Source organism: Mycena indigotica, assembly GCF_014461135.1.
Source record: "Mycena indigotica strain 171206Taipei chromosome Unknown Mind.scaff0009, whole genome shotgun sequence".
NCBI lineage: Eukaryota > Fungi > Basidiomycota > Agaricomycetes > Agaricales > Mycenaceae > Mycena > Mycena indigotica.
In genome coordinates, this window is record NW_023503008.1 from 1,565,835 (window position 1) to 1,589,490 (window position 23,656).

A 23,656-nucleotide genomic window follows, 5' to 3' on the forward strand; every position below is an offset into this window, starting at 1 on the left:
TCTACCAACTCTTTGAGTAAAAGTGTGGAGAAGGCATTGTTTGTTCGTGAGCGCTGTTGAAGACCGGACATCACAGTATAAAGTCAAGCCGTGTGCATCACTATGGCTTGAGCCGAGAATGACCTCTCTCACTGACTTTGGATATCGGTTGTGCGATCTCTCCAACTCTCCTTCTTCCAGCAACTGGCACGATGTAGAAACGACAGCTCAAGCACTGGCAAATGGGCTTAGAGTCCGCGATGGCCCAAGTCAGGCGATAATTCTTTGTTGAGTTCCTACCCTTTCTGATATTCTTCTTTCACCAGTCGATAACCATACTCCATTGGGGAAGACTGCTCTGCCTCAAGCTTTGACCAGCCTTCTCAGTTCCGCTCTACAAGGAAGCCCCACGCCGGCATCAACACACGTTCCTGTTGTGTTTGAGCTACTTCGCGTCTCTGCCAATCTCTGCATTGACCATGGCAAGTCCTTCACATCTGATTACCTCCTTCTGACCTCAAAACAGACGAAAATCGTGGCCATTTGCTAGAGTCTGGTCTCCCACAGGCAGTCGTTTCGCTTCTGGAAGGATATGCTGAATCGATACCCAATCCTCCGACATCTTCACCGCTCCCTCTCACAATCCCCCACCTCAAAGTCGTTAGGACGGCCATTGGCGTATTGTTGAATGTCAGCTTGAACTATGGTTCGCGTCTAACGCTACGATTCATCGGATTCTGACTCTCCCTCGCAGACCCCGTCAAGTCGCGTTTGCGCTCGCTCGATGCGGCATTGACGATCATGAGATTGTCCACCGCTATTTACCCTCCCGCCGCCTGGCTCTCGGCGGTGCCAACGGAGGGAGAAGATTTGGAGGAATCATGGGCTTTGCGAAGTGGTGTGTCCAGCTGGGCATGGAAGACAATCGTCGATTTGAAGGAAGTCAAGGATGAATGTGCGCATTGGATTATTTCCTTTTGCATTTTTAAACCTTTTCCAGCCCTGCAGATATTCAATCAAGACGTTCTGCCCCTCTTGACCCCGGCACTCGAAGCTTTCTCTTCCCCATACCCAATCAAGTCTGCCACGTTTGAGGCAGACACTGAGCTGTTCGAAGACCTTCTCGTTACCGACTTTGAGGTGCTTGAACAGTCGTGTACCTTCTTAGAATCGCTTTCTCTTGACATAGAGGATGTCCGTCTCTCACTCGCGCGTGGATTCAACTTCCCTGCGGAACACGGAGGCACCCCATGCCTGTCTACTATCTTGGACTTCATCGAGAAAGGCGACTACCCTGTGCTCTGGCAGACTGTTTTCCTGGAGGCGGACCGAAGGCGCCGCGAGAAGGTATTCGACAACTGCAAAGCAGCACTCATCAAGTCCGTCGTTGAGGTTGCTGGTGAAGAGCGCAATGAAGATGTCCTCTGGGATGATTCAGAGAGCAGGCCGGGCGGAGATTTTGTCTGTCGTATGGTCGATTTGATCAAGAAGTACCTGGCAGATGTTGAATCTGGCGCTTCGGGGAAGGACTCGTTTGCGCAACGGGACGATTTAGTCATCTGCGCTACTCTCTCGCTTGGGAATCTAGCACGAAGAGGTATGTTACGGGTGAGATTAGCACCTCGCTTACGCACCCCAATACAGAAAAGAATTCGAGTGTCTTGTTGTCTCCTCCACATTCGTTGGCGCCATGTTTGACCTCTCCCCATCTCCTGGCCCCGTTAACTGACATCAAAATGAAACATGGTGTCATCGGGTTGCTCAAGCACCTTGCCCAATCCTCCGCGCATTCTACTGTGATTCATGACGCACTGTCGGAGGCTCAGGTTGTTCAACGTATGACGAAGAGCGGCGTTTGGGATGAAAAGGTAGACGAGATGGCTGACATCGTTCAGCTCAGTGCGATTGGTGTCGTCAAGCATATGTGCAACGCAAATGGTACATTTTATCGTACCCTATTTCGCTCCAAACTGATAAGTATGGTCAGTGGAAAACACATTCACGTTGATACTCGGAGATGAACCGACGGGGCTCTCTCTGATAATGGCCCTCGTTAAACGGACACGGTCAACTGCAATTCGAAGCGAAGGGACCCGCGTGCTGGTAAACGCAATCAAGTCATTGTGGTCTACAGAGCCAGCGACCAGCCCTGTTGCACAAGGGCTCAACACAGCTGAAGCCGTGACGGAGCGACAAGAAAAGCGCAATGCGGCAATGCAGAAAGTTCTGACGCACGATTGCGCATTCGCTCTCGCAAGCCTTGTCGGACGGAGTGCCAAATACCCACTTTTGGTAAACGAGGGAGTGGTTGCGTTGAGCTTGATGAGCACGATAAAATCCGGTGGTCGGTTCATGATCTCTCTCCCTGGCAACCATTTACTGAAAAGATTTGGATAGGACCACTGGCCCTGACCGCCATTCTAACGCCGATCCCCTCGGATGCACCCCCTCCAAGTGAACCAATATCCACTCCGGCTTCCGCTAGCAGCGAGCAACCAACGTCAGGCAGTGACTTGAGTTCGCCAGTTGTGACCACGCCATCAACTCGTGGACGGCCAACGATACCACGAAACGCACTTGATATGCTCATTGCTGTCCTAAGAAATGTCGACAACCCAGTCAACTTCCAGATGGAGGTCCGTGTCAATGTGTGCTCGTTCTTTGTGCAGTTGACACGCCATACCTCTGGCCCGGAATTGGGGCGGATAAAGGACGCCGTCAGGCCGGTAGTAGAGGGTGTTGCGGAAGGCTTACAGACCGGGGAGGCGGATCTGCTATCCAAGGCAACACAAAAGCTGCTAGATTTGTGGGCTTGATGGATCATCGTGTGTACGTAATTTTGACCGGCTTCCTTATACCCGAGTTCGACTAGGTTCCTCAATAAATTGATTGTTTGACCCGTCTTCTTCTTCTCCACAATTCGCTACCGGGCCATGAGCACTATCACTGTCGATATCTCTGCTGGAATAGCCACCATATGCTTGAATCGCCCAGATTCGCTGAATTCTCTTACTGTTGAGGGTACGCGAATGATTGGCCGCCTGAATTTGTAAACCAACGGTCACAACCTCTGTAGACTATGATGCTTTCGCCAAAGCACTCCGCGACATCGACAAGCGGGACGATGTTGTTGTTACTGTCTGGCAGGGAACCGGGAAATGGTTTTGCGCGTAAGTTCCCTGCTTAATCTGGACTTCCGCCTCTGAGTAACTTAGCGGAACGGACGTAAAAACAGCTGGCGCAGCGCAGGACTCCGTCATAGGGAATGTCCGGGAGGCATTTCTAAAGGCGGTAACTCTCAGCACGACCGACTGTGGTCAAGCCGTAGGCTATTTCCTCACCGGCCAATGTTTAATTGTTAAGTTCTTCTCTTTAATAGCTCTACAGCCACCGCAAGATTCTGGTTGCGGCCCTCAATGGCCCGGTGATGTACGTTGAACGATACACTGCTTGTCCCACTTGCTTAGCCTCGCAAGGGGTATGACTCCCTTCCTTCGTTCATGCTGAACTTTCGGACCATAACTTTGGCAGGCATCGCGGCGGGTAGGTTTTCCCGCGACGGCGGGACTGCAACCTTGACAGACTCTTACAGCTTTCCTGGGCTACTTTGACTTTATCTATTCTCTACCGAATGCGTGGCTGTCAGTGCCCTTCACGTTCATTGGTAAGACTGGCCGCCCACGCGACAACTTGGAAAGTTTGGCTAACAGCTGTATTAAAGGCATTATCGCGGAAGGTGGATCAAGTGTCAGTTTCATCAATCGCAGTAAGTTCCGTTGACCATCCCAGTTGACTTGGAGATTCAAGTGAAGGACCTTGTAGTGGGCTTGGCGAAAGCCAACGAAGCGTTGATCTGGGGTAACACACGCGTGGCTTATCGGGCTTGACATGTAACGAATTTCAGGAAAGAAAAAGGATGCGCAAGAGCTCCTGCAATGTGGATTCATAAAGTAGGTTCACAGAGACGAGACGAACTCATCTGAATGGTCATTTTCCAAGCAAAATATTCCCTCAACAGTCGGTAGAGAGCTTTCACAAAGCTGTTCGGGCGCTTGTCCTGGATGACATGGAAGGTTTAGATCCTTCAGCAATCTTCGAGGTGAAACGGTTGCTGAAAAAGGGCCTGGATGAGAAAAATTCCATGGACGCCGTTAACTTAAGGGAAAGCATTGCACAAGCAGAAAGATTTGCAAGGTCAGCGGTGGTGGAGCTACAGCTGTGTGTCTCCACTGAAGCCTTTCTACCAGTGGAATTCCTGCTAGACAGTTTATACGGATTGCCAACAAAGAGATTAGGCACAAGTTATAGAAGACTCAGCATCATATAATACCAGCGTCTTCTTTTTCGGTTGTGCCTGTTCGTGTGGGGTTCTTGAAGTGTGACAGGGCAGTGACCTTAGCCGGGAGATCTCTGGTGGGTGGTGATAACGAGATAGTGATGTTTCTTGGCGTCTTCTCAATACTTATGGTTTGGTGTCGAAACACGGCTCTTGCTCCCATCTTGCCCTCACGCCTCTTCCATGTCGGACGACGAAAAGCAATATGGCAAGACAAGCGACACCGCCAGCGTCGAGCTGGCGTCTGTCGACAACGAATACTACCATGACCCCAACGAGTTGAACGACCCAACCTCCGTTGACCACAGTCTCCATCGCGGGCTCACCGCCAGGCAAATTAGTATGATTGCCCTAGGTCATTATTATCCTTTTTTTTCACTGCGTTGTGCTGAACATTGTTCTCTTTTTTTTCAGGTGGAGCTGTAAGTTATCTGTAGCTCGCGTCGAGGGAATGCTGAGCCCACCTTCCACTTTAGGTAGGAACCGGTCTTATCATTGGCTCCGGAACTGCGCTTACTCGGTACGTGTCCTTTGACTCTCCGACAACCCTGGAGTGATCTCTTTGCAGAGGCGGTCCTTTGGGTCTGTTCTTGGGCTATCTGTGAGTGAGGCCATCGCTGAGTAACTACAATTAAACCAAGTTTTTAGTTATGTTGGCGCGGTGTGCTGGATGGTGATGGTGGGACTGGGAGAAATGTCAGCCTACCTGCCTCACTCAAAAGGATTCGCGGGTTACGCGACGCGTTTCGTCGATCCTGCTCTCGGCACGTTTTATCCATATTGTTCATTTCCTCATTCTGAACAGGATGATTAGGCTTTGCACTTGGATGGAACTACTTGCTAAAATACGTCAGTTGTGCTCCTTCGCATACTCGACGGTATTGACTGCGACACAGCTTATCGTAACACCAAATAATATCAACGCCGCTGGTGTGGTCATTAGTTATTGGTCTGGAGGTAGAAAGGTCCCTCTCGAGGCCTGGATGGGTAAGAAAACCCACCTTTCGCTTGAGCCTGCCGTCTGATCCTATTTCAGTCATCTTCATCGTCTTCAGTAAGGACGTTTCGGTCATCTTTTCGCCCATTTGATGATCACTCAAGTTGCTGTAATTAATCTGCTTGGAGTCCGTGTCTTCGGAGAGCTCGAGTTCTGGTTCTCCAGCATAAAAGGTTGTTCTCTGCGTCAAATTTCGTCTCTTGCTAAGTTCTTTCAGTGGTGACTTTGATTGGACTGTTGATCATGGGCATCGTAATTGACCTCGGTATGCTATTTTTCTGTGAGCGGAACGTAGCCTTTGACCTCGCACAGGTGGAAATCCTCACCACGACCGCCTTGGGTTCCGTTACTGGAAGAAACCCTATGGACCCATGGGTCACTATAAACTGGACATCGTCAAAGACGAGTCTTTATCCATCTTCTTAGGATTCTGGGCGACCCTTACAAATGCTCTGTTCGCTTACATTGGTACGGAGCTTGTTGGAGTACGATTCTCAGTCAGAACAAAACAACAATGGGTTAGACTGAAATGGTTTCTAGGTAACTGCAGGAGAGGCCCAAAATCCCCGACGCAACATCCCCATTGCCATCCGGAGGACGTTCTTCCGAATCCTCATTTTGTGCGTAACACATTAACACATTCAACAGTGATGAACCCACTGACAATTCCTCCAGCTATGTCGGAGGAGTATTTGTCATCGGTCTTATCGTACCCTCGACCAACAAGACTCTGTTCACCGCAACGAAAGCCAAGACTGGAGGTTCGAATTATCATCCAGTTGACTCTCAAAACTGAACTTGATTGTAGCTGCGGCCTCGCCATTTGTCGTTGGTAATGATAAACATTCCCGCTCAATGAACCTAGAATTAACACAACCAACCAGCTATCACGCTCGTCGGCATTCGTGTCCTCAACCACATCATCAACGCAGCCATTCTGTCCTTTGTGCTGTCTGCAGCCAATTCTGACCTCTACATTGGATCCCGTACACTCTACGGTCTCGCCGTCGAAGGCAAGGCCCCAGCCATCTTCAGTCGCGTCAACCGCAATGGTGTTCCATGGCCGGCTCTCACGCTTTGCACGCTGTTCTGCTGCCTTGTGTTCTTGAATGTCTCTGCGTCGAGCGCCAAAGGTCAGTAAATCTGAAGCATCTGCTAGTCGCTGGTCTGACTCCTTCACAGTCTTCACATGGTTTGGATTCCAGCTTGCTTCATGCTTGGCTTTTCTAATCTTATTTCCACAGGTTCGTCAACTTGGTCAGCACATTCGGCGCGATTACGTGGATTTGCATCTCCGCTTCACATATGTGCGACTTCCATAGTACTGTCAATAGCTTGGCTGACGCGAAAAATAGCGCTTTCATGAAAGCTCTTCGGGTCCAAGGCAAATCACGCGACGAACTCCCTTACAAGGCACCTTTCCAACCATACGGAAGCTGGTAATTGGTGACCCATCGCTCTTGCGAACAAAACCCTGATCCTCCCTAGGTTTGCCCTGATATCGACCATTATAATCCTCATTTTCAAGGGCTTCGACACTTTCATGCCATTCACCAAAGACACATTTGTCACGTAAGTCCTCCATCCTAGTCATGCTAGCAAAAGTCTAATAGGACCTTCAAGATCTTACATTGGTTTGCCGGTGTTCGGTTTGCTGTACTTCGGGTACAAGTTCTACTACAAAACCAAGGCCATCCCAAGCAGCAAAGTGGACCTAGTAACAGGATTGAAGGCCATCGACGATGCGGAGAAAGAGTTCTTGGACGAGGAGAAAGGACAAACTCCCAAAGGCTGGCTCGCCAGAGCGTGGGACAACATTTAATGATGTCCTTACTTGTTTTCTGTACGACGACGCTTTCTACGATCCGATTCATCATCACTCCCAATGTTTTCCATTTCGTCCCATACGTCGTCGTCTTCGTCGGGCGGCTGAACGGGAGTCTGATGAACACCGTCCCACGCAACCACGGTTGGCACACTGGTGGTGAAGATTTTTTCAATGACCTGACCCTTGCTGCTATTGTCCTGATTAGAACCAGCAACAGCGGGCGGGGGAAATGTGGTGTGAATTCGGCAGTATCGATCGAGCGCCGTGGAAACCAGTAAGTGTGCTCCTCGACCGTCTGAATGCGATAGTGAAGATGGAGCCACAGAGGTAATCGCCCCAGAAAGACCTATTAGATAGTTAGATGGCAAGAAAATGGTTATATTGAGCTATTTGACCTTTGTATGAGTAGACGATGCGACCGTTTCTCAGGTCTACGGAGGAGAGATTGCACCCATGATCGCCTACAAGCACCTCGTGGTCAGCCAAACCTTTCTCCAATACTTTGACTCCGCCTGTCTTGGCGATCCCAGCCCACTGGGATATAGGCCTACGAGCGGCTCGCGTATCATAGCGGCGAAGGTCACCCAGCTGGGTCCCGGCAAGAAGTTGAGGAGATGAGGCTGACGGTAAATAGTTCAACGTTGTAATGCGAATAGGTTGTCGAAGGCCAAGGTTATCTGTTTGTACATTCTTGGACCTCCAAGTTTCTCCCGGGAATAAATCATTTCTTTTTCGTTTCGAGGACGAGACACTAGCATCTGTGGAAGCGAATGCTGCTTTAGAGTCCCACACTGAAACGTCGACCTCGTTGCCACCATACGAGAATGTTTGAGAGGCAGGATCATGTCTCCACACACACAAACGCGCTGGAAGCGATCCGAGAGAAGTCTCGCCATCGTCTGTGACAAGACGAAGAGCCCCATTAGATGTGCAAGAGTATATGCCTCTACACGAATCAGGGTTATTATAGGGAGTGAAGATGATAAACTGACCTCTCCGATTGTTGTAAGCCAACAAATGTTTCTTGAGGTCGTAGTCGCGTCTCTTTCCAAGAAGATGTTTGTGCGAGTTCCTTGTCTCTGTCCCACGTATATCTTGTCACTAAGCCACTTGCAAATGCGACTGCGACCTTGCTTTCGCGAACAGAGATGGCGGCAACAGAAGACGGGGTTGAGTCGCTATCCAGCTGGACGAGCTCAGATGGAGTTCCTGAAGCGTTTATGTGCAGTGCTTTGAGATGACCTAGTTCATCGCCCACGAGAAACATTTATCGAAAAATTGGTGGTGCTGATCGAAGAAGCTTATGAGTGTGACCAGATGTCACAGACTTGGCTTCATTCACTCCCTCGACATGGACGCGCCATTGAAGGAACTAGCGAAGCTAGAGAAGCTTACAGCGAGCAAGGGAAAGGGACCCTCCATATCAGACTCACTCGACGCACTTCTCATCTCACTGAGGGAGGCAAAACATGCAATTTCCGAGTCGGCAGCATCCGGAATAACACCCGACCAAGTGATCAAAGAATTGGGACAAGCCGTCGACTCGAAGAAGAAGGAGGTTGAAGAGCGTCAGAAAGAAGTATATAATTCTGTTTCTCGTCTAGGGAAGGCTCTCGATAAAGTGAGCAGAGTGACACCTCTCTTTACCATTGCTGACCTCTCAGAAATTCCCGACACCACTCCCATCTTATCCAGACATATTCTCATCCCCCGCTTCAATCACTGCTCTCGAGCGCACCATAGCCCTTCATCTATTGCGCACTGGGCAATTCGACACGGCAGGAGTATTTCTCCAGGTAGGTATCATGTTCTCATTGAAGTCGGACTGAAATCGCTAGGAATGTGCACTTGATATCCCAGCAGAGCTTCGTGCCCAATTCATTGACCTTCATCGTATTCTTCAAGCATTGAGGAATCAGGATGTTGGTCCAGCCCTTGGGTGAGTCCATAACTCCTTGCATCTTAGTTTTACTCACTCTGGTAGATGGGTTGCGAAGAATCAGCAATTTCTACTGAGCCGTTCCTCACCCCTAGAGTTCAACCTTCATCGATCGCAATTTATTCGACTCCTACTCAGTTCACACCCGCCGAACTTTATGCAAGCTCTTTCCTATGGCAAAGAGTGCTTGACTGCCTTCACTGATGAGCACCAAGGGGAGCTGATGCGACTGTATGGCTGCATGGCGTATCTTCCTTTGTCCAAGTTGCAAACGTCGCCTTATGCAGACTTGGCCTCCCCTTCGTTACACTTTGACCTGGAGCCACTCTTTGCGAAAGAGTACTGCGCCAGTCTCGGAATGAGTCGTCAAGTTCCACTCCGTGTTGTAGGAGATATTGGGGGTGGCGGAGCACTCGCCAGAATCGAAAAGGGCCGCAAGGTCATGCGAGAGCGGAAGAGCGAGTGGAGTCAGGTGGACGAGCTTCCGGTGAGAATGTTCTCAATTCATGTTGCCCTATCTTATGGAAACAGATCGAAATACCCTTGCCACCAGAGAATCGCTACCATTCCATCTTTACTTGTCCAGTGTCGAAGGAACAAGCTAGCGACGTGAACCCTCCTATGATGATGGTTTGTGGACATGTTGTGACCAAGGATAGTCTCCACAAGCTCAGCAAGCCCACGGGGTGTGTTTTGTGGTCTTCGCTTTTCCCTAAATTGACCTCCTCCACAGATACGACGCAGACCGAAGGGTCAAGTGTCCTTATTGTCCAATGGAGTCGAACTTGTCGTCTGCTATGAGGGTATACTTCTAGCTGACTATTGTATCGTAGGAGGAAAGATGTGTATTTCTAGCTGTCCGAGGCGTTCAGATGTAGAACAATGTCCGTGTTGAAACAATGTGTCACACTTGCATGTGACCGTTTCGCCACGCGTTGATGGCTTTTCGCCCAACACGGTCATCTTCACCAGCCAAAGTTTCTGAATCGCTCCTCGCCTCTACTCTATCCGCTGCAGATGCTTCCCGCTCGTCGACAGTCTCTATCCGTGAACTTGTGGGCCTCACACCCTCCGAAGTGGAGTTATTGGATGCCATAGTTGAGCGGGCAGGCTCTGCAACAACATTCCCCGCCATATTCACCGCCTATAATGCGGTACTCAAGGAACGTGGGCTGAACACCTCCGAAGTGGTTTTTTATGGGAAGCTACTCAAACTGGGTACATTGAAGGGCAGCTGGGCGGATAAATGGCGCATGATCAAGTTGCAGCAAGGTTATGTTTCTCAGAAGCCCACAAAACACATACCACCTACACGACTCCGCAGGCCCGTTACGGATGACTCGGACGATGAAAGGCACCCCAGGAGGGCACCCTCACCCTTTTCGGACTTCACGTCTGTTTCCCGCCAAACACCCCCCGCGCGGAGTCGGCTGTTTGCTCGGGACACTGATGCCACGAGCTCAGATGCCACCGAGCAAATTGGAGCCCCTTCAACGACCCCTCCCTCGTACCGAGCCGCCATGCGTGAAAAAGCGGATGACAAACCTACGGCATCAGCACTCGCCCGTCAACGCATAGCTCAGGCTAGGCAACGAGGCGGCAGTGTCGTCAATGCAGCCGACACATGGAAGAAACTAAAGATGGAGAGTGCCGAGGCGGACGCCATAAAATTCCATGAGGACAGGTTACTGGAGCGTTGTTGGCAGGTGTGGAGAGCTGGGTATGAGTGGATCGTGGTGAGTAATCAGATTGAATTCCGCTAGAATCTGGTGTTGAACAGACTCAGGACACAGATGCGCAAGTTGCTGAAGCCCGCAATAATCATGTGATCCGTCTCTGTATTCATAAATGGCGTCTTCGCACTGCTGCATCTCAAGACCGCTTCGCCTCTCTTGTCCACTTGGCTGACGTTCTCCGACTGCGGCGTACTTTTTCGAAATGGAAACTCCGATCCAGGGAGAAGCGTCAGGCACGATGGAGAACAGAAATGCGAGCGAAAATGAAAATCATTCGCGGTAAAAGAGAACGCAAGGTTCTGACGCAAACTTTACAACGTTGGAAACAAGCTAGTCAGACTCGCATCGCAGTTCGCCATCACACCTACTCCCTGCTATACCGGTATTTCTCTCGTTGGAAGCAGGCCACGGTTCGCCTCGATCAACTTGATGGACGGGCAGACCAATTCTCTCTTGTGGTGGATCGGGGCGTCGTGGAAAGAGCTTGGTACTATTGGAAACACGCTTCTCAACTCCAACTTGGCTATCGCATCGTGACAGAGAATGTCGCGCTCCGCGTCAAAACTGAGGTGATGGATACTTGGAAAAGCCGTCTGTGAGTCGGGATATTGACAAGTCACGTTATGCTCACTATATATCAGTGGAAAACTCCGGATTGCGGATGATTTCTATGCTAAGCTTGTTCAGAAGCACGCAATACGGGCATGGAAAAGTGCGCGTCGAAGACTTAGAGTTGGTTCAGTTGCAGTATAATAAGCGCCGCGCTAACGCTTCTTCTTAGGCTTTAGATCACCGTGTAAATGTGCATTCTCAGACTCGGGAGACCTCGCTCGTACGCGCCGCCTACAAAACGATCAAAACAAAATATCTCGGGAGGAAGCTGGAATGGATGACGGACAATCGTCGCTTGCGAGAGGCCTGGAATGTTTGGAAGGATCGAATTCGTCAGCAGCAGAGGCTTGAAGGTTAGTGTGCAATATTTGGCTGGTTCTTCTGGCTAACAGGTTCAAGCCAATGCTCTCGCGTTTTCTCAACGCCCAAGCTCATACTTGGCAGAGGTAGCGCTGCGAAAATGGTATCAGGCTCATGCTCGTCACAAGAAGGCGCATTTAGATGCAGCCTTTTGCGATGCAGTCCTTGTCCGCCGAACATTTTATTTTGCGTGGAAGGCGCAGGTTGAACGGCAACGTGTCGAGGCAACTAAAGCCGTTGCTATCCATAAGAGGTTCCTCCTTCGTTCCGCATGGGTCAAGATTCGGTTAAGGTTTGCTGAGCGACAACGCCAACTCGCCCTTGAGGTTCTGGAATTACGCAAAACCCAGCGGGTCTTTTATGGTATTTCGTTTCATGAACTACCTGAACCCCATTGACACCCTTTCTCTTAGCTTGGTTTGAACGTGCGTACCGCAGGAGAACTCTGAAGGTAGCGGAACAAGAGATCCACGATAGAGTCGTTCAGGTAAGCAACCACATCTAATCCAGTCATATCACTCATCAGCTTGCTAGCGAATCCTCAAGAACACACTCCTTGCCTGGACGAATAGAACCATTGACGTGAAGAACCGAGAGTTCCAAGTCACTCTCGACCGTGATACTTGGCTGCTGAAGAATGCCTTCAAGAAATGGAAGATAGCGAGAAGCAGTCATGCTGAACAACTCAGACTGATGGAAAGCTATGGAATTGTCAAGCGGGAAGGCGAGTCACCAGTAGTTGGCGTCAGTAATGCTTGTTTGACGAGACACACAGAAAATCTCCGCAAATATTTCCACCGCTGGCTATCCGCCGCTCGGACAACTGCTCGTCGTCGCGTCACTTTAGAACGAAAGGAGGCCGAAATGCACTTCAGTGTTAAATCGGTTGCTTGGGACAAATGGCGTTACCGATTCAAACAGCAGAGACTTCAACCTTTGGTAAGCCTCCAGTTGGGAAAAAAGTCAATGCCTGAAAGTCGCTCTAGGAGGATGCGATGATATTGCAGCACCAGCGGAATGCCCTTGTTCGCGCGTTTTCTATATGGCATGGGAAGACCAAGGTGCTTTCTGTTCTAGCTTGGGTTTTTTATTTATTTCTGACCTTCGATGCAGTCTTCGCCAGCCATTCAGTTCCATGCGTCCCATCTCAAAGCCAAGTATTGGAAGACCTGGCTTGCTGCTTTGCCACGCGCACTACAAGGCAAAGACGCCAACACTTTCCGGTCAAAATCAGTGTTATGTGGGTGACTGGGTTTTCTTTTCAGTTATGTTGCTCAGATTTTGTAGCAAAATCCTTGAGCAAGTGGGTGCAACTATACCGTACAAAAGCGGCACTGAAAGCTGTGGCGTAAGTGGTCATATTAAAAAGAGAACGAAATGGACTTCTGACTATGGATGCCTATTAGACGAGCTCGATACATGCGATTACCCACCACACGAACGAACCCTCGGGTGATTGCGGCTGCGCCTGTCTCTCGCGGTGTGTTTCCTCGACGGTCGGTGAGAACAGAGGAGCCTATTAGCGACGATGAAGCTAGCGAAGAAGGAAGGCCAGTACAAAGACTGGCCAGAGGACCTCGTAGTCTGAGGTCTGACCCAAGCCCTCAACGTCGGTCAAGGTTTTCAATTCCTACAACACGTGCTTCCAGCCCTGCGAGATCAAATGCTGTTGGAAGAGAGACAGCGGTGTTGCCTCGACGGGAGACCGGGACACTATTCTCGGAACTCCGTCAGCTGCAGCCACGGCCAAGTCGGACTTGACGCGCTCACCACTCTATTTATTCATAACTTATTCTGTATCACGAATTCCGGTAGAACTGCCAGCCCACCCAGTTGGCGATGACAAAATATGCGGTTGTGGGGACGAGCAGGAGCACAAAATACTTGTAGTGATGGTCGTTGGCAAGCAAGTCCAATAGCTGGGCCACAGTTGAGTCGAGACATCGAGCAGAAGGAGATTTACAAATATGCCCGTCAGGGGAAAGAAGGCGCTTAGAAGGACCGCGTAGCTTGCGAATGCGAAGAAAACGGCAGAGAGCACAAGGAGGCCATAACCAGAGTGCATGATCTGTCTGTCACAAGCTCAGACCGTCTCTCCTTACGACCACCATGGCCTCAGAAGAAGATCAACAACCTCAAGCCCATGTTGATGAACGTAGGGAAGAGCAGCCAGTGCCTCAGGAGTCAAACGAGGAGGAAACGGACGCGTTAGCAGAGGCGTCAGAAGAGTCCGTCTCCTTGCCAAATATTCGGCGTTCATTGTCGCTGATTCATTCCACAGGAGAGCGCCGGAGACGGTCAAATCGCCGATATTGCCCGAAATTCCACTCAGCAACGATCTCGAGCTTGATCTGGACTCAATTCTGTCTCCATCGAACCCACCGCCAACGTGAGTGAGCGATGCGTACAGAATGAAATCACGCGCTCAAGTAAACACAAGAACGGATAAGGTCCAGAAGAGGGCTAGCAGTGTGCTCAAGCTGACACAAGAGAATGAGAAACTCAAAGCAGAACTGAAAGTGAGTTATTGGCAGAAGCTTAAACTGGTGGTTGCTGAAAGCAGGTCAAGGCCATGACGGACCGTCTTGAAGCAGCCGAGCGAAGGAGATTGGCTCTGGCCAGGAAGGAGCAACACATTATGGAGCCACCGTCGAGCTGAAGGATTAGAAGACCAAAGCAATATAAATTGTGTAACAAAGAGGTTAAAACGGAATTGTAAATTTATACCCAGCTATGTCATAGTCAACTCCACCTTGCTTCTCATCCACCATGGCAAATCGCAGAGCCTCTGAACGTCGTCCCTCAGACCGCAGGGCATCTGGCCTCTCTTCTCGTAGACCTTCTATCGACCCATGGCGTCTGGTACCTATGGATAAGACTGTCCACATTGGCGGCTCCGATGACTTCAACGTCCTCTTCATCGGTGCAGGTCAGCTTATCGAGCATATAACCCTGACCAGTTTGCTAAATCGACCATAGGAAACATCATGTTCGGTTCGCCCTAACTATCCCCTCTTTCACGATCGCCCGTTCAACCCCAAGTTAGGTTCCGATGAAGGTCCTTGGAATCACTCTTTCCGATTTGAACAGTACGTAGCTGCGATCCAATCTCCTCTGACTCATCTCTTCATGTAGCAAGCTTGGCCGTCGTTTGAAAGTTGTCGCGCTCATTGATCCCGCCATCGAACGCGCAACGGCGGTGTTGCAAAAGAAATGTGACTCTTTCGTCGTGTCTGCTTATCAAGACACCCGTGTGTTCAAGACATTGGAGGACTTTGTCAAGAATATGGCGCCCAAGGATCGACCCCGTGCGGTCATTGTTGGCAGTCCTCCTATGTTTCGCGGTTCTCTGGCGCCAGGACGCGACATAGAGATGCAGATTCTCAAATTCTTCCCTGGTGTGGCCATGTTTATTGAGAAGCCCATTGCGACTGGTCCCAAGAGCGAAATTCAAGACGCGTTCACCATCGCGAAAACAATTCAAGACTCCAAGACCATTTGCTCTGTCGGGTTCGCTCCGTTTTTTTTAAGCCTTCATTTTCCTTCACTCTGACGTTGAGTCCACCAGCTACATGCTGCGCTACCTCAAAGCTACCCAGATGATGAAGCACATTATCGATGAAAACAATCTCACCGTCATGGCCACGATCGCGCGTTACGCGTGTGCGTACGAATCTATTGCGAAGCCAGACTGGTGGGATAAATCCAAGAGGTCAATAGAATAACTTGGTCCGCAATTCAACGCGCTAATCCCGTGTTTTTAGTGCCGGTCCCATCGTTGAACAAGGAACCCATTTCTGTGATCTTTCCCGTTACTTCGGAGGCGAAGTCGATATGTCCACAGTCAATGCACATTCACTTGAATGGGACGAGAATGCAGGCGCACTCAGCAAGATGGCTGTTGATGAAAGCAAGATTGCACCCGAAAATCGCATTCCTCGTGTTACCTCAGCAACTTGGTTGGTTCAACCTTTGCCGCCTCATTCCAGTTACTCAAAATCTCTCCAGGAAGTATGATAGTGGAGCCGTCGGAAGCTTCACTCATGTGGTCTCTCTGCAAGGCACCAACTACAGCTGCGAACTTGAGGTCTACGCGGATGGGTACATGTTGAAGCTTGTCGACCCATATGTGCAGCCAACGCTATATATCCGCAAACCAGGCGACGACAACGAGCAAATGGTTAGGTTCCCTGATGACGATCCTTTCTTCTCAGAGGTTTCCAACTTGATCGACATTATCGAGGACATCGAGGAAGACCCAGAGGCGGCTCAGATCTTGAGCTCGTATGAAGGTATGTTCAACCCTTTCTGTGTCTTGAACACAATGCCTGACATTTTTTCAGACGCAGTCAGAACTTATGAGCTCACTTGGGCCATTCGGGAAGCGAGCGAACGCTCCCGTGAAGCAGCGAAGCTTAAGGCTGCTGCTGCAGCATAACTGTTAGAACCAAGCGAAATCAAGCGGATTGTAAAACTAGATAGACACAACAACTACGCAACTTCGGACGTTTTCTGCTTTTTCTCCAGCTTGGCTTTCTCGCGTTTGACGACTTTGTCCCACTCTTCTTGGAGGTGCATCTTGAGTGTTGGCATGTTTTTCATCGTCGTATCGCATCGCCAGCACACCAAGTCCTCTTTTAGCAGCGGCTCGTACTCTTTCGCGTTGAGTTTGGCCATCTATGCTCACGTGAGACGTGTTCGACGCGTATTCCCGGTTAACAAAGTACCGAAGTGAAATATGATGGCTCCGCGTCAAACCAAGACAATACATCGTCCACGGGAAGGAAGAAACCCAGACTAGGGTGGAAGGAGTTGTAGTGCTTTTTAACCTTGAGTCGTTCCTTGGGAGAGAGTGAGCAATGTGTGTGTTGACCGTAACAACGCGTAGTACCGAGATGAAATCGTTGGAGATTACATGGAGGTGAAGGTGCCTGGAGCAAAATTAAGCAGTTGCATCGCAGGAGGTCGAGTTTACTGCATACGCCATAGAGGGGACGGCATGGAACCCAGTCAGTATTGGCCAGGTAAATCCGTAGAGCTTGATCATTTCTGACTCAATCGCGGTCCGCAAGACGGCTGCATCGCGTTCAAGGGTGGTTACTACCTCTTTGGCACGTTGTTTGTTTCCAGACAGCAAGGTCCGCAAGTCTGACAGTTCGGATGCGCTATACGACCCTTGAACACGGGGCAAAACGAGGAAATGAAATGTCGCTTGAAGTGGGAGTTGAATTGGATGCTGGGCAAAGGAAACCGCGAACCTTTGGGGTATGCATCGAAGATAGAAAGCGTCTGTTGGTTGAATGAAAAGACTACTGAGGCAGGGAGTTTTGCTGGATTAGACAAAGCAAATCCTCTCAAGACGGTTAAAGCAGACATGCAAATCAGCGTGACATCACTCTGAGTCTTTCTTTGGGTATAGGACAAGCTTGTGTATCTCAACCCCTTCGAAATCAGACCTATTCCACTTGAACATTTTTTCTACGGCCTTTGCTACTTTATGCCCAGGTATACGATGAACAGAAAAACCCCACACATCCTCCGCTTCTTTCAGAGCCTTGTCTGTGAGTAAAGGATCCCGTCGCTCCAGGCAAACGAATACTATTGGCGAGCGGTTTGATAGCGCTAAAGACTGAGTACAGACAGCATGAAGTGACCGGAGAAGCGGCGTTATGAGATCGGCACGATAAATGGTATCCGCTGACAACACCAAATCAAAGGGCGTCGTCAGATGTTGCGCAATGGGTGGAGTGTGGTTGGGTGAGGCAATGATGGTGGGATGATCCCAGAGCCAGCATCCAGGTGGAATAGTCCAGTCAAGCTCTCGGACAAGGACAGTGCCGGAAAGCCGCTCAATATTGTTGGAGATGTTGGGAGCGAGAACTTTACTGATGACCCAAGGCAAATCAGACGCGACGACTTTGCAGCCAAATTTTTCCGCCAAATACAGAGCAGTTAGCCCTAGCCCACTGCCAAATTCCATGACATGCATGCCTTTTTTGACGGCATTCGATGATCCAAGAAAAGCAGAGAGAACTTGAGCGCCTAGCCACAACCCGGTCCCATTAGACGCGCCATCGTCAGACTGAATGAGGGAAAATCCATTGAAGTCAATGACTGGCTGCCCTTTGGATTCTGGGGCGGGAAGCATGTGGTTAAGACGAAAGAAGAGGGTGTGACTGTGACAGACTCGTTGTCCGCCGCGATGAAGGCGTTCCTTTCAAGGCTTCATCTGGGCGGTACGAAGGAAAAGGACAGAGAAAACACCGCCCTACAGAAGGAAAAGTTTCCGCCTTTACGCGCATGGCCCCCGGAAGCTGCCCAACGGTCAACCTCAACGCCAAATTCCTTTAAACCACTTCCCGAGTTGGTGCCAACTTTTACGGGCGAAGCAGCATCCACAAATACCACTCCAACCCCACCATACTCTTCCCCGACCCCAACTCCAACCCCCCCTCGCAACGAGACAAGCAGTCCCCTTCCTGATGCCACAAATTCCCCTCGACCAGATGCGCCACCAGATTCAGCGGGTCGGAGTTCTCGAAAGACAAATACGAGTGTGGCGAATAGCGACGTTCAGAAGAAGGTTGCATTCAAGTCTCCACCACCAACTCCCTCCAATTTAGATCGCGAGGCTACAAGCTCACCCACAGTGCCATTGAAAACCTCCGTGTCACGCTTCCAGGCTACTCATGGCAAGGAACCTCGTGGCTCTACTTCAACTGGCGCCTCATCTTCCAAAACCGATCTCGCGTCCTCGGCGAAGACTGCAGTAAAGTCTACTTCAACTCGGTCCACCTCTCCCTATCTAAATAAGACTGGCGACGTTGGCTCAAGTCAATCCCTTCGCTCAGGTACCCCATATTCTTCCATGTCCAACGCAACCAGCGGCAGTAGAATACTCGCCGCAACATCATGGAGTGAGGTTACGGAAGAAGACCTTGTTTCCCATTTGGGTTCGCGGGAGCGCACACGACAAGAAGTTTTGTTTGAGATCATCTCCAGCGAAGAGAGGTGAGCATTTAGCATAAGCACCGCCATTCGACCCATCATTTTACGTCTAGATATGTACAAGAGCTCGCCAAGATGAAGGACACTTTCATTGACCCCATGTTGCATCCCTTTTCAGCGCCGACACCACAGCTGTCATCAACACCCAATCTCGACTACGACTATTATCGCACAGACTCGCCGGTAGAGTCAAACGACCATCTTCCCCCGATTGCTGCACGATTCATGTCGCCCAGTCCAACCGTGATGCAGTCAAGCAATCAGTCTCACAAAGACACTCCCAATATAGATGGAGAATCGTTGGACACAGACGAGGAGGATGAAGGCGGAGACCAACTCGGTCGGGGATTCGCCAACCGGCAAGGGCAGCTTGCCAAGCAAAACCATCCCCGCTCTCCATATCGTTCAAATGGTACAAAAAAAACTGTGCCATTTCCTTCGAGATCACACCACTCGTTACCCCCTCCTCCCCGCAACCAACCTAATGGTTCAACACACTCATTGAATCGACAGACCTCGGTCGTTGATCGGGAGCGCGAACGCAATTACAGCCAGGGTCAAGCATCCAAAACCAGCACTCCGAAGCCTGGAATGCTTCGTAAACTTAAAAAGAGCCAGACCACCAACGACAGCATTTTTGGGGAGTCGGTAGCTCCACATCAACTCCCTGAAGACCTCCGTATCTGCCTTGAAGTCGTAGACAGTGGCGTCTTCGAGGGTCATAAACGGCTGTCCGAGGCTCTAAAAAAGCGATACGATGACCAATTCCCGCTTGTCCGTTCTTTGGCTGACGTTTTTGTATCTAATGTAAGTGATCATCAATCGCCCCAAAGACTCACTAATGGCATCTCTAGTCCGACATTTTCCATGGCTATGCAACCTACGTACTGCATTTAGAGCGTGCTCTCGAACAAGTCGACGACGCGCTTTCTAATGTCTCAACCAAGAAACCCAAGAAACAGGATGTTGCTGAGTGGCAGAAAGTGTGCAAGTTCGTTCAGAAGCTTGAGGAGAGTGCTAGCGAGAAGGGTGAAACCGGTCTCGCCATCACACTATCAAAGCCGTTCCAGCGATTACTCAAATACCCCCTTCTTTTCCAAAATCTACTCTTCCACACTGACCCAAGTACTTTCGAGTACGAAAGCACGTTGCAAATGGTCGCGGAAGTGGAAACGATTGTACGCAGTATCGAGGATGAAAAGATTCAAAAGGAGGAGCGAGACAAGACCAGGGATGTCTTTGCGCGAATCGAGGGACTGGACAAAGTCAAGCAACTGGCATTACCCAAACCATCAAGAGTCCTGGTCGAAGAGAGGCAATGTGCACCGAACGGCAGCTCTTTAAGCCCACCCAAGTCCTCATCCCCGCCACCAGTGCTGACCAACAAGAACGTCAGAGGGAAATCCTCATTCAAACGACTGAGTGATGTCCTTCACAGCGGCTCTGGCATTGGCGGCAAGAAAGACCTCTGGCTTGTGGTCTTCAACGACGTTGTGCTTCAGTGCCAACGGACAGGAACCACTTCCCTTCCCCTCGTTTCTTCAACTTATTCTCGGACCAACTCCTTACCCGAGCTTCAAGGGCGGTCAAAGTATGCGACTACTGGCCGCAGGAACTCTCACACGAAGCCTCGCAATCTCTATAAGTTCCTCAAGGTGTGTTGATCCTTAATATTGCCGAACATAGCCTCTAACTTTTGCTTCTTCGTTCAAGATCGAAACTTGGGCAATTGGTGATGTTATTCAGCCGAACCAAGGCGTTGTTTCCATGGAAGAGTTGGTTTCCTTTTCGTGTAGCTCTGCTCACTCTGACCATTTTGCAGTGTTGCGCGCTCCCGAACACAGGTGCATCAACCACGAATTGTACCTATGCCCGATGATGACGAGGATGGTGGTGATTCGGATGACTCCGATAGGAAGAGCAAAATGAGCTTTTCGTATTGGGGTGCCGATAAGATCACAGTGCAAAAGCCTGTTATCAAACCTCGAGGAGGCGCACCTGCTGTGCGACGTGGTGGTGGTTCTGGGTCTGCATATGGCCGAGAATCGTCAGCCAATGCCAAGTTCGGAACACGCCTAGTTTCTGGCGACTCTTCGCCAAATGCTCGGCCAGCTAGCCGGAGGACACAGGCCATGCCGACATCACGGCGACCAGCAGATGACAGCAATGTGAACTATACTGCCAAGTCCACGACCACTCCCGTCCGACCTGAATGGAACACAAGCACCAAGTCACAATCTCCCGCTCCTAGCTCAAACGTTGCCAAACGCACGCGCAACATTTCATTAACGAGCCCCAGTTCAAGTTCTACACGGCTTGTTCCTGCCAAAGGCGTTTCGTCTCCTGCCCCCTCTGAAGACTCTGGTGTTGGCCTCTACCGACAAATGATGGCCCAAGACCCCTCCCTGAACCAGTCTTGACATTGACAATTCTTATATTGTTAACCTATGTGTTCTCGTTTCTCTGTGCTTTCTTTGCCTGCGTAATGTCCAGCTCGTATACCACTCTCGTTCTAATCAGTACTCACATCACGACTGCTTACGATCAAACGCTCATTGTCGCATTAAATCTACCCTTTTACTTAGATAACCCCCATTGTATCGCACCTCTTTCTGGATTTTCTAATCGCCGATTTCGTATGCTGCATTGTGGATACTCACACTCCTCCCCGACGGATCAGGTGCACAACCCCAATCACCTCTGGGTATCCAACTAGCAGAAATATTAAGACTAGGCTAGAAGGAGTTGGGAAACCAAACTTACCGGACAGCAGTGCTGGCTGCTGCCTCTGACGGGAAGAAATCTAGTCCACAATCAGCCAACAGTCTCCAACGGAACCAAGAGAGCTATACCGTCAAAGATTTGGCGAATGAAGTAGGCCTCTTTAGTGCTAGGAGCATCATTAGCCCATCGCTCAGCACCCTTGGCGAATGCATCATCGGAAACAGCCGATTCCGCGTGGTCTTTGATGCTGATAAGAGTGAACAGAGAGTGGGTCTGAGCAAGATATGCCATACCCGTCGATCCATGAGTATCCAACGCCATCGGAAAATTGCTCTTTCTGGCGCCAGAGTATGGAGGCTGGGAGGTAGGGCTAGAAAACTTCAGTTGGAGTCTGATGAACTGTCAAATAACCATACTTTGCCATCGACTGAGATATCGAAGGCTTTGCGAAGTATATACTGCCCGAGTTGTTAGTTCGTCAACATTGGACAGAGATCTCCGTACTTTCTCCATATGTGGCCGCCCATCGGCATCGACCTGTTGTTCCGCGCCTTTGGTAAACATTTTCTCACGGGGATCGACGTTCATGGCAGCTTCGAGGAAGGCCTTGTCGAGGAAGGGGACGCGTGCTTCTAGACCCCATGCCATTGTCGATTTGTTTGCACGTAGACAATCGGAAGTGTGAAGGTTCTTGACCCGCTTTACTGTTTCTTGGTGGAAAGAGGTGCTGTCTGGTGCTGCATGGAAGTAAAGGTAGCCTGAAAAGGTATTAGGTGAAGTCGGTGGCGATTACTATAGCGCTGACCCCCCAGAATCTCGTCGCTCCCTTCGCCACTTAGTACCATCTTGACACCCATCGCTTTGATTTTGCGACTCAAAAGGTACATCGGAGTGCTCGCACGGACGGTGGTGACATCGTATGTTTCGAGGTGGTATATGACTTCTGGAATGGCGTCTAATCCTTCTTGGACGGTGAAAGTATATTCGTGATGCACAGTGCCCAGATAGTGTGCCGCCTTTCGAGCTGCTAGGAGATCAGGTGAGTTTTCCAAGCCGATAGAGAAGGAGTGGAGTTGCGGCCACGCAGCCAAGGTTGCTCGGAAAGAAGTCAATAAACCAAAGAACGACGAATCAGAAATGTAATACCCCGCTCATCGATCAACCCTGTTGGGGTTGTGTTTCCGCTCATCGCATTCGCAAGTTTGCGTTTCCTAATCTCGAATTGCGCTTGTGCCGCCTTCTCCGTTTCTCGAGAAGCAATTGCGGCGATCAGGCTACTGTCCAGCCCACCGCTGAGTAGGACACCATATGGAACTTCAGACATAAGTCGCTTGCGCACCGCTGCCTCAAGGGTCTCTCGTAGGCGCGTCAAATCAGCTGGTGAAGTGGGTATTGTGGCATCTGGTCCATCAGCATCGCCCTTCCACCAAGAAGGGTTGTAGTAGCGCGTCGTTGACGCGTCTTTGCTGTCGTAAACATGGCCAGGAGGGAAAGCAACAATCTTGTCACATTCATCGACAAGAGCCTTGAGCTCTGAGGCAAAGAAAACAACCCCAGGTCGTTTGGAGTCCCATCCCTGATAGAGGGTCGTAATTCCAATGGGATCGCGGGCGGCGATTATACGAGAGGGGGTGACCGATTCGTCAAGGAGGACAAATGAAAACATGCCGTCCAACATGTTGCACAAGTCCTTGTCGTACTTTTTATACTGGCAGAGAGTTGGGATATGTTGCGATCGAGTTACTTGTTTCGCTCACCAAAGGCAGAATAACTTCACAGTCGGAATGAGTTTTGAACTTGGTGTCCGCTGCGAGGGTTTCCCTGAGAGCAATGTGGTTGTAGATTTCTCCATTGACAGTGAGAATTAGCTTTCCATCAGCGCTTATGAGAGGCTGGGCTCCAGTATCGACACCAACGATGGCAAGACGTTCATGGACGAGGACTGCAGCGTCGCCGACAAAGCAACCAGACCAATCAGGGCCGCGATGACGAAGTCGTTTTGAGCAAGCAATATATCTGGGTCTTTCTGAGGCTGGCTTGTCCACTCCGTGAACTGCAAAAATTCCGCACATCGTGGTCGAGTCAAAAGTTGCAGACAGATAAACTCCGAGGTTATCTTCAGTGCGTGACTTATGTC

The 23,656-nt window shown here is 50.1% G+C and overlaps 12 protein-coding genes across 12 annotated transcripts; 8 read left to right on the forward strand and 4 right to left on the reverse strand.

Moving 5' to 3' along the window:
• Positions 1–118: 118 nt before the first annotated feature.
• On the forward strand, positions 119–2,795 carry MIND_01035800 (GTP binding; the record flags this gene model as incomplete). The annotated part of the gene is made up of 8 exons (XM_037366946.1): positions 119–248; positions 306–461; positions 506–685; positions 734–934; positions 980–1,576; positions 1,624–1,917; positions 1,967–2,323; positions 2,377–2,795. The coding sequence occupies 8 exons, from the start codon at positions 119–121 to the stop codon at positions 2,793–2,795; spliced, it is 2,334 nt and encodes a 777-aa protein (XP_037216340.1).
• Positions 2,796–2,912: 117 nt separating this feature from the next.
• Positions 2,913–4,287, forward strand: MIND_01035900 (AA-permease domain-containing protein; the record flags this gene model as incomplete). The annotated part of the gene is made up of 10 exons (XM_037366947.1): positions 2,913–3,000; positions 3,056–3,149; positions 3,195–3,408; positions 3,456–3,522; positions 3,572–3,643; positions 3,701–3,745; positions 3,802–3,837; positions 3,884–3,929; positions 3,979–4,173; positions 4,227–4,287. 10 exons carry the CDS (start codon positions 2,913–2,915, stop codon positions 4,285–4,287), a joined length of 918 nt encoding a protein of 305 aa, XP_037216341.1.
• Positions 4,288–4,498: 211 nt separating this feature from the next.
• Positions 4,499–7,134, forward strand: MIND_01036000 (AA-permease domain-containing protein; the record flags this gene model as incomplete). Its single annotated transcript, XM_037366948.1, has 20 exons — positions 4,499–4,670; positions 4,730–4,737; positions 4,792–4,835; positions 4,884–4,916; positions 4,964–5,097; positions 5,130–5,164; positions 5,212–5,302; positions 5,352–5,369; positions 5,417–5,485; positions 5,530–5,577; positions 5,625–5,797; positions 5,853–5,932; positions 5,988–6,073; positions 6,121–6,144; positions 6,197–6,445; positions 6,495–6,504; positions 6,557–6,619; positions 6,668–6,751; positions 6,801–6,884; positions 6,936–7,134. 20 exons carry the CDS (start codon positions 4,499–4,501, stop codon positions 7,132–7,134), a joined length of 1,704 nt encoding a protein of 567 aa, XP_037216342.1.
• Positions 7,135–7,142: 8 nt separating this feature from the next.
• Positions 7,143–8,407, reverse strand: MIND_01036100 (uncharacterized protein; the record flags this gene model as incomplete). Its single annotated transcript, XM_037366949.1, has 3 exons — positions 7,143–7,486; positions 7,536–8,086; positions 8,133–8,407. The coding sequence occupies 3 exons, from the start codon at positions 8,405–8,407 to the stop codon at positions 7,143–7,145; spliced, it is 1,170 nt and encodes a 389-aa protein (XP_037216343.1).
• Positions 8,408–8,473: 66 nt separating this feature from the next.
• MIND_01036200 (CTLH domain-containing protein) lies at positions 8,474–9,894 on the forward strand (the record flags this gene model as incomplete). Its single annotated transcript, XM_037366950.1, has 6 exons — positions 8,474–8,761; positions 8,805–8,936; positions 8,979–9,079; positions 9,125–9,566; positions 9,611–9,765; positions 9,813–9,894. Exons 1-6 carry the CDS (start codon positions 8,492–8,494, stop codon positions 9,892–9,894), a joined length of 1,182 nt encoding a protein of 393 aa, XP_037216344.1. The 5' UTR covers positions 8,474–8,491.
• Positions 9,895–10,017: 123 nt separating this feature from the next.
• MIND_01036300 (CTLH domain-containing protein) lies at positions 10,018–13,375 on the forward strand (the record flags this gene model as incomplete). The annotated part of the gene is made up of 12 exons (XM_037366951.1): positions 10,018–10,815; positions 10,866–11,410; positions 11,457–11,547; positions 11,597–11,780; positions 11,827–12,150; positions 12,201–12,274; positions 12,322–12,726; positions 12,774–12,848; positions 12,901–13,027; positions 13,075–13,135; positions 13,194–13,267; positions 13,311–13,375. 12 exons carry the CDS (start codon positions 10,018–10,020, stop codon positions 13,373–13,375), a joined length of 2,823 nt encoding a protein of 940 aa, XP_037216345.1.
• A 211-nt stretch (positions 13,376–13,586) lies between these two features.
• On the reverse strand, positions 13,587–13,852 carry MIND_01036400 (uncharacterized protein; the record flags this gene model as incomplete). The annotated part of the gene is made up of 2 exons (XM_037366952.1): positions 13,587–13,706; positions 13,751–13,852. 2 exons carry the CDS (start codon positions 13,850–13,852, stop codon positions 13,587–13,589), a joined length of 222 nt encoding a protein of 73 aa, XP_037216346.1.
• A 32-nt stretch (positions 13,853–13,884) lies between these two features.
• On the forward strand, positions 13,885–14,446 carry MIND_01036500 (uncharacterized protein; the record flags this gene model as incomplete). Its single annotated transcript, XM_037366953.1, has 4 exons — positions 13,885–14,015; positions 14,069–14,176; positions 14,228–14,306; positions 14,357–14,446. Exons 1-4 carry the CDS (start codon positions 13,897–13,899, stop codon positions 14,444–14,446), a joined length of 396 nt encoding a protein of 131 aa, XP_037216347.1. The 5' UTR covers positions 13,885–13,896.
• Positions 14,447–14,556: 110 nt separating this feature from the next.
• MIND_01036600 (uncharacterized protein) lies at positions 14,557–16,225 on the forward strand (the record flags this gene model as incomplete). Its single annotated transcript, XM_037366954.1, has 8 exons — positions 14,557–14,716; positions 14,767–14,781; positions 14,834–14,876; positions 14,923–15,297; positions 15,356–15,499; positions 15,552–15,746; positions 15,796–16,079; positions 16,131–16,225. 8 exons carry the CDS (start codon positions 14,557–14,559, stop codon positions 16,223–16,225), a joined length of 1,311 nt encoding a protein of 436 aa, XP_037216348.1.
• A 53-nt stretch (positions 16,226–16,278) lies between these two features.
• MIND_01036700 (HIT domain-containing protein) lies at positions 16,279–17,935 on the reverse strand (the record flags this gene model as incomplete). Its single annotated transcript, XM_037366955.1, has 6 exons — positions 16,279–16,464; positions 16,515–16,628; positions 16,679–16,718; positions 16,770–16,998; positions 17,046–17,243; positions 17,299–17,935. 6 exons carry the CDS (start codon positions 17,933–17,935, stop codon positions 16,279–16,281), a joined length of 1,404 nt encoding a protein of 467 aa, XP_037216349.1.
• A 39-nt stretch (positions 17,936–17,974) lies between these two features.
• MIND_01036800 (DH domain-containing protein) lies at positions 17,975–21,215 on the forward strand (the record flags this gene model as incomplete). Its single annotated transcript, XM_037366956.1, has 5 exons — positions 17,975–18,798; positions 18,849–19,602; positions 19,650–20,450; positions 20,509–20,570; positions 20,618–21,215. The coding sequence occupies exons 1-5, from the start codon at positions 17,990–17,992 to the stop codon at positions 21,213–21,215; spliced, it is 3,024 nt and encodes a 1,007-aa protein (XP_037216350.1). The 5' UTR covers positions 17,975–17,989.
• A 201-nt stretch (positions 21,216–21,416) lies between these two features.
• Positions 21,417–23,642, reverse strand: MIND_01036900 (Glutamine amidotransferase type-2 domain-containing protein; the record flags this gene model as incomplete). Its single annotated transcript, XM_037366957.1, has 9 exons — positions 23,277–23,642; positions 22,666–23,227; positions 22,325–22,615; positions 22,024–22,277; positions 21,936–21,977; positions 21,813–21,889; positions 21,648–21,766; positions 21,559–21,598; positions 21,417–21,507 (listed from the first exon to the last, which is right to left on the reverse strand). The coding sequence occupies exons 1-9, from the start codon at positions 23,589–23,591 to the stop codon at positions 21,417–21,419; spliced, it is 1,791 nt and encodes a 596-aa protein (XP_037216351.1). The 5' UTR covers positions 23,592–23,642.
• Between the last annotated feature and the right edge of the window lie 14 nt (positions 23,643–23,656).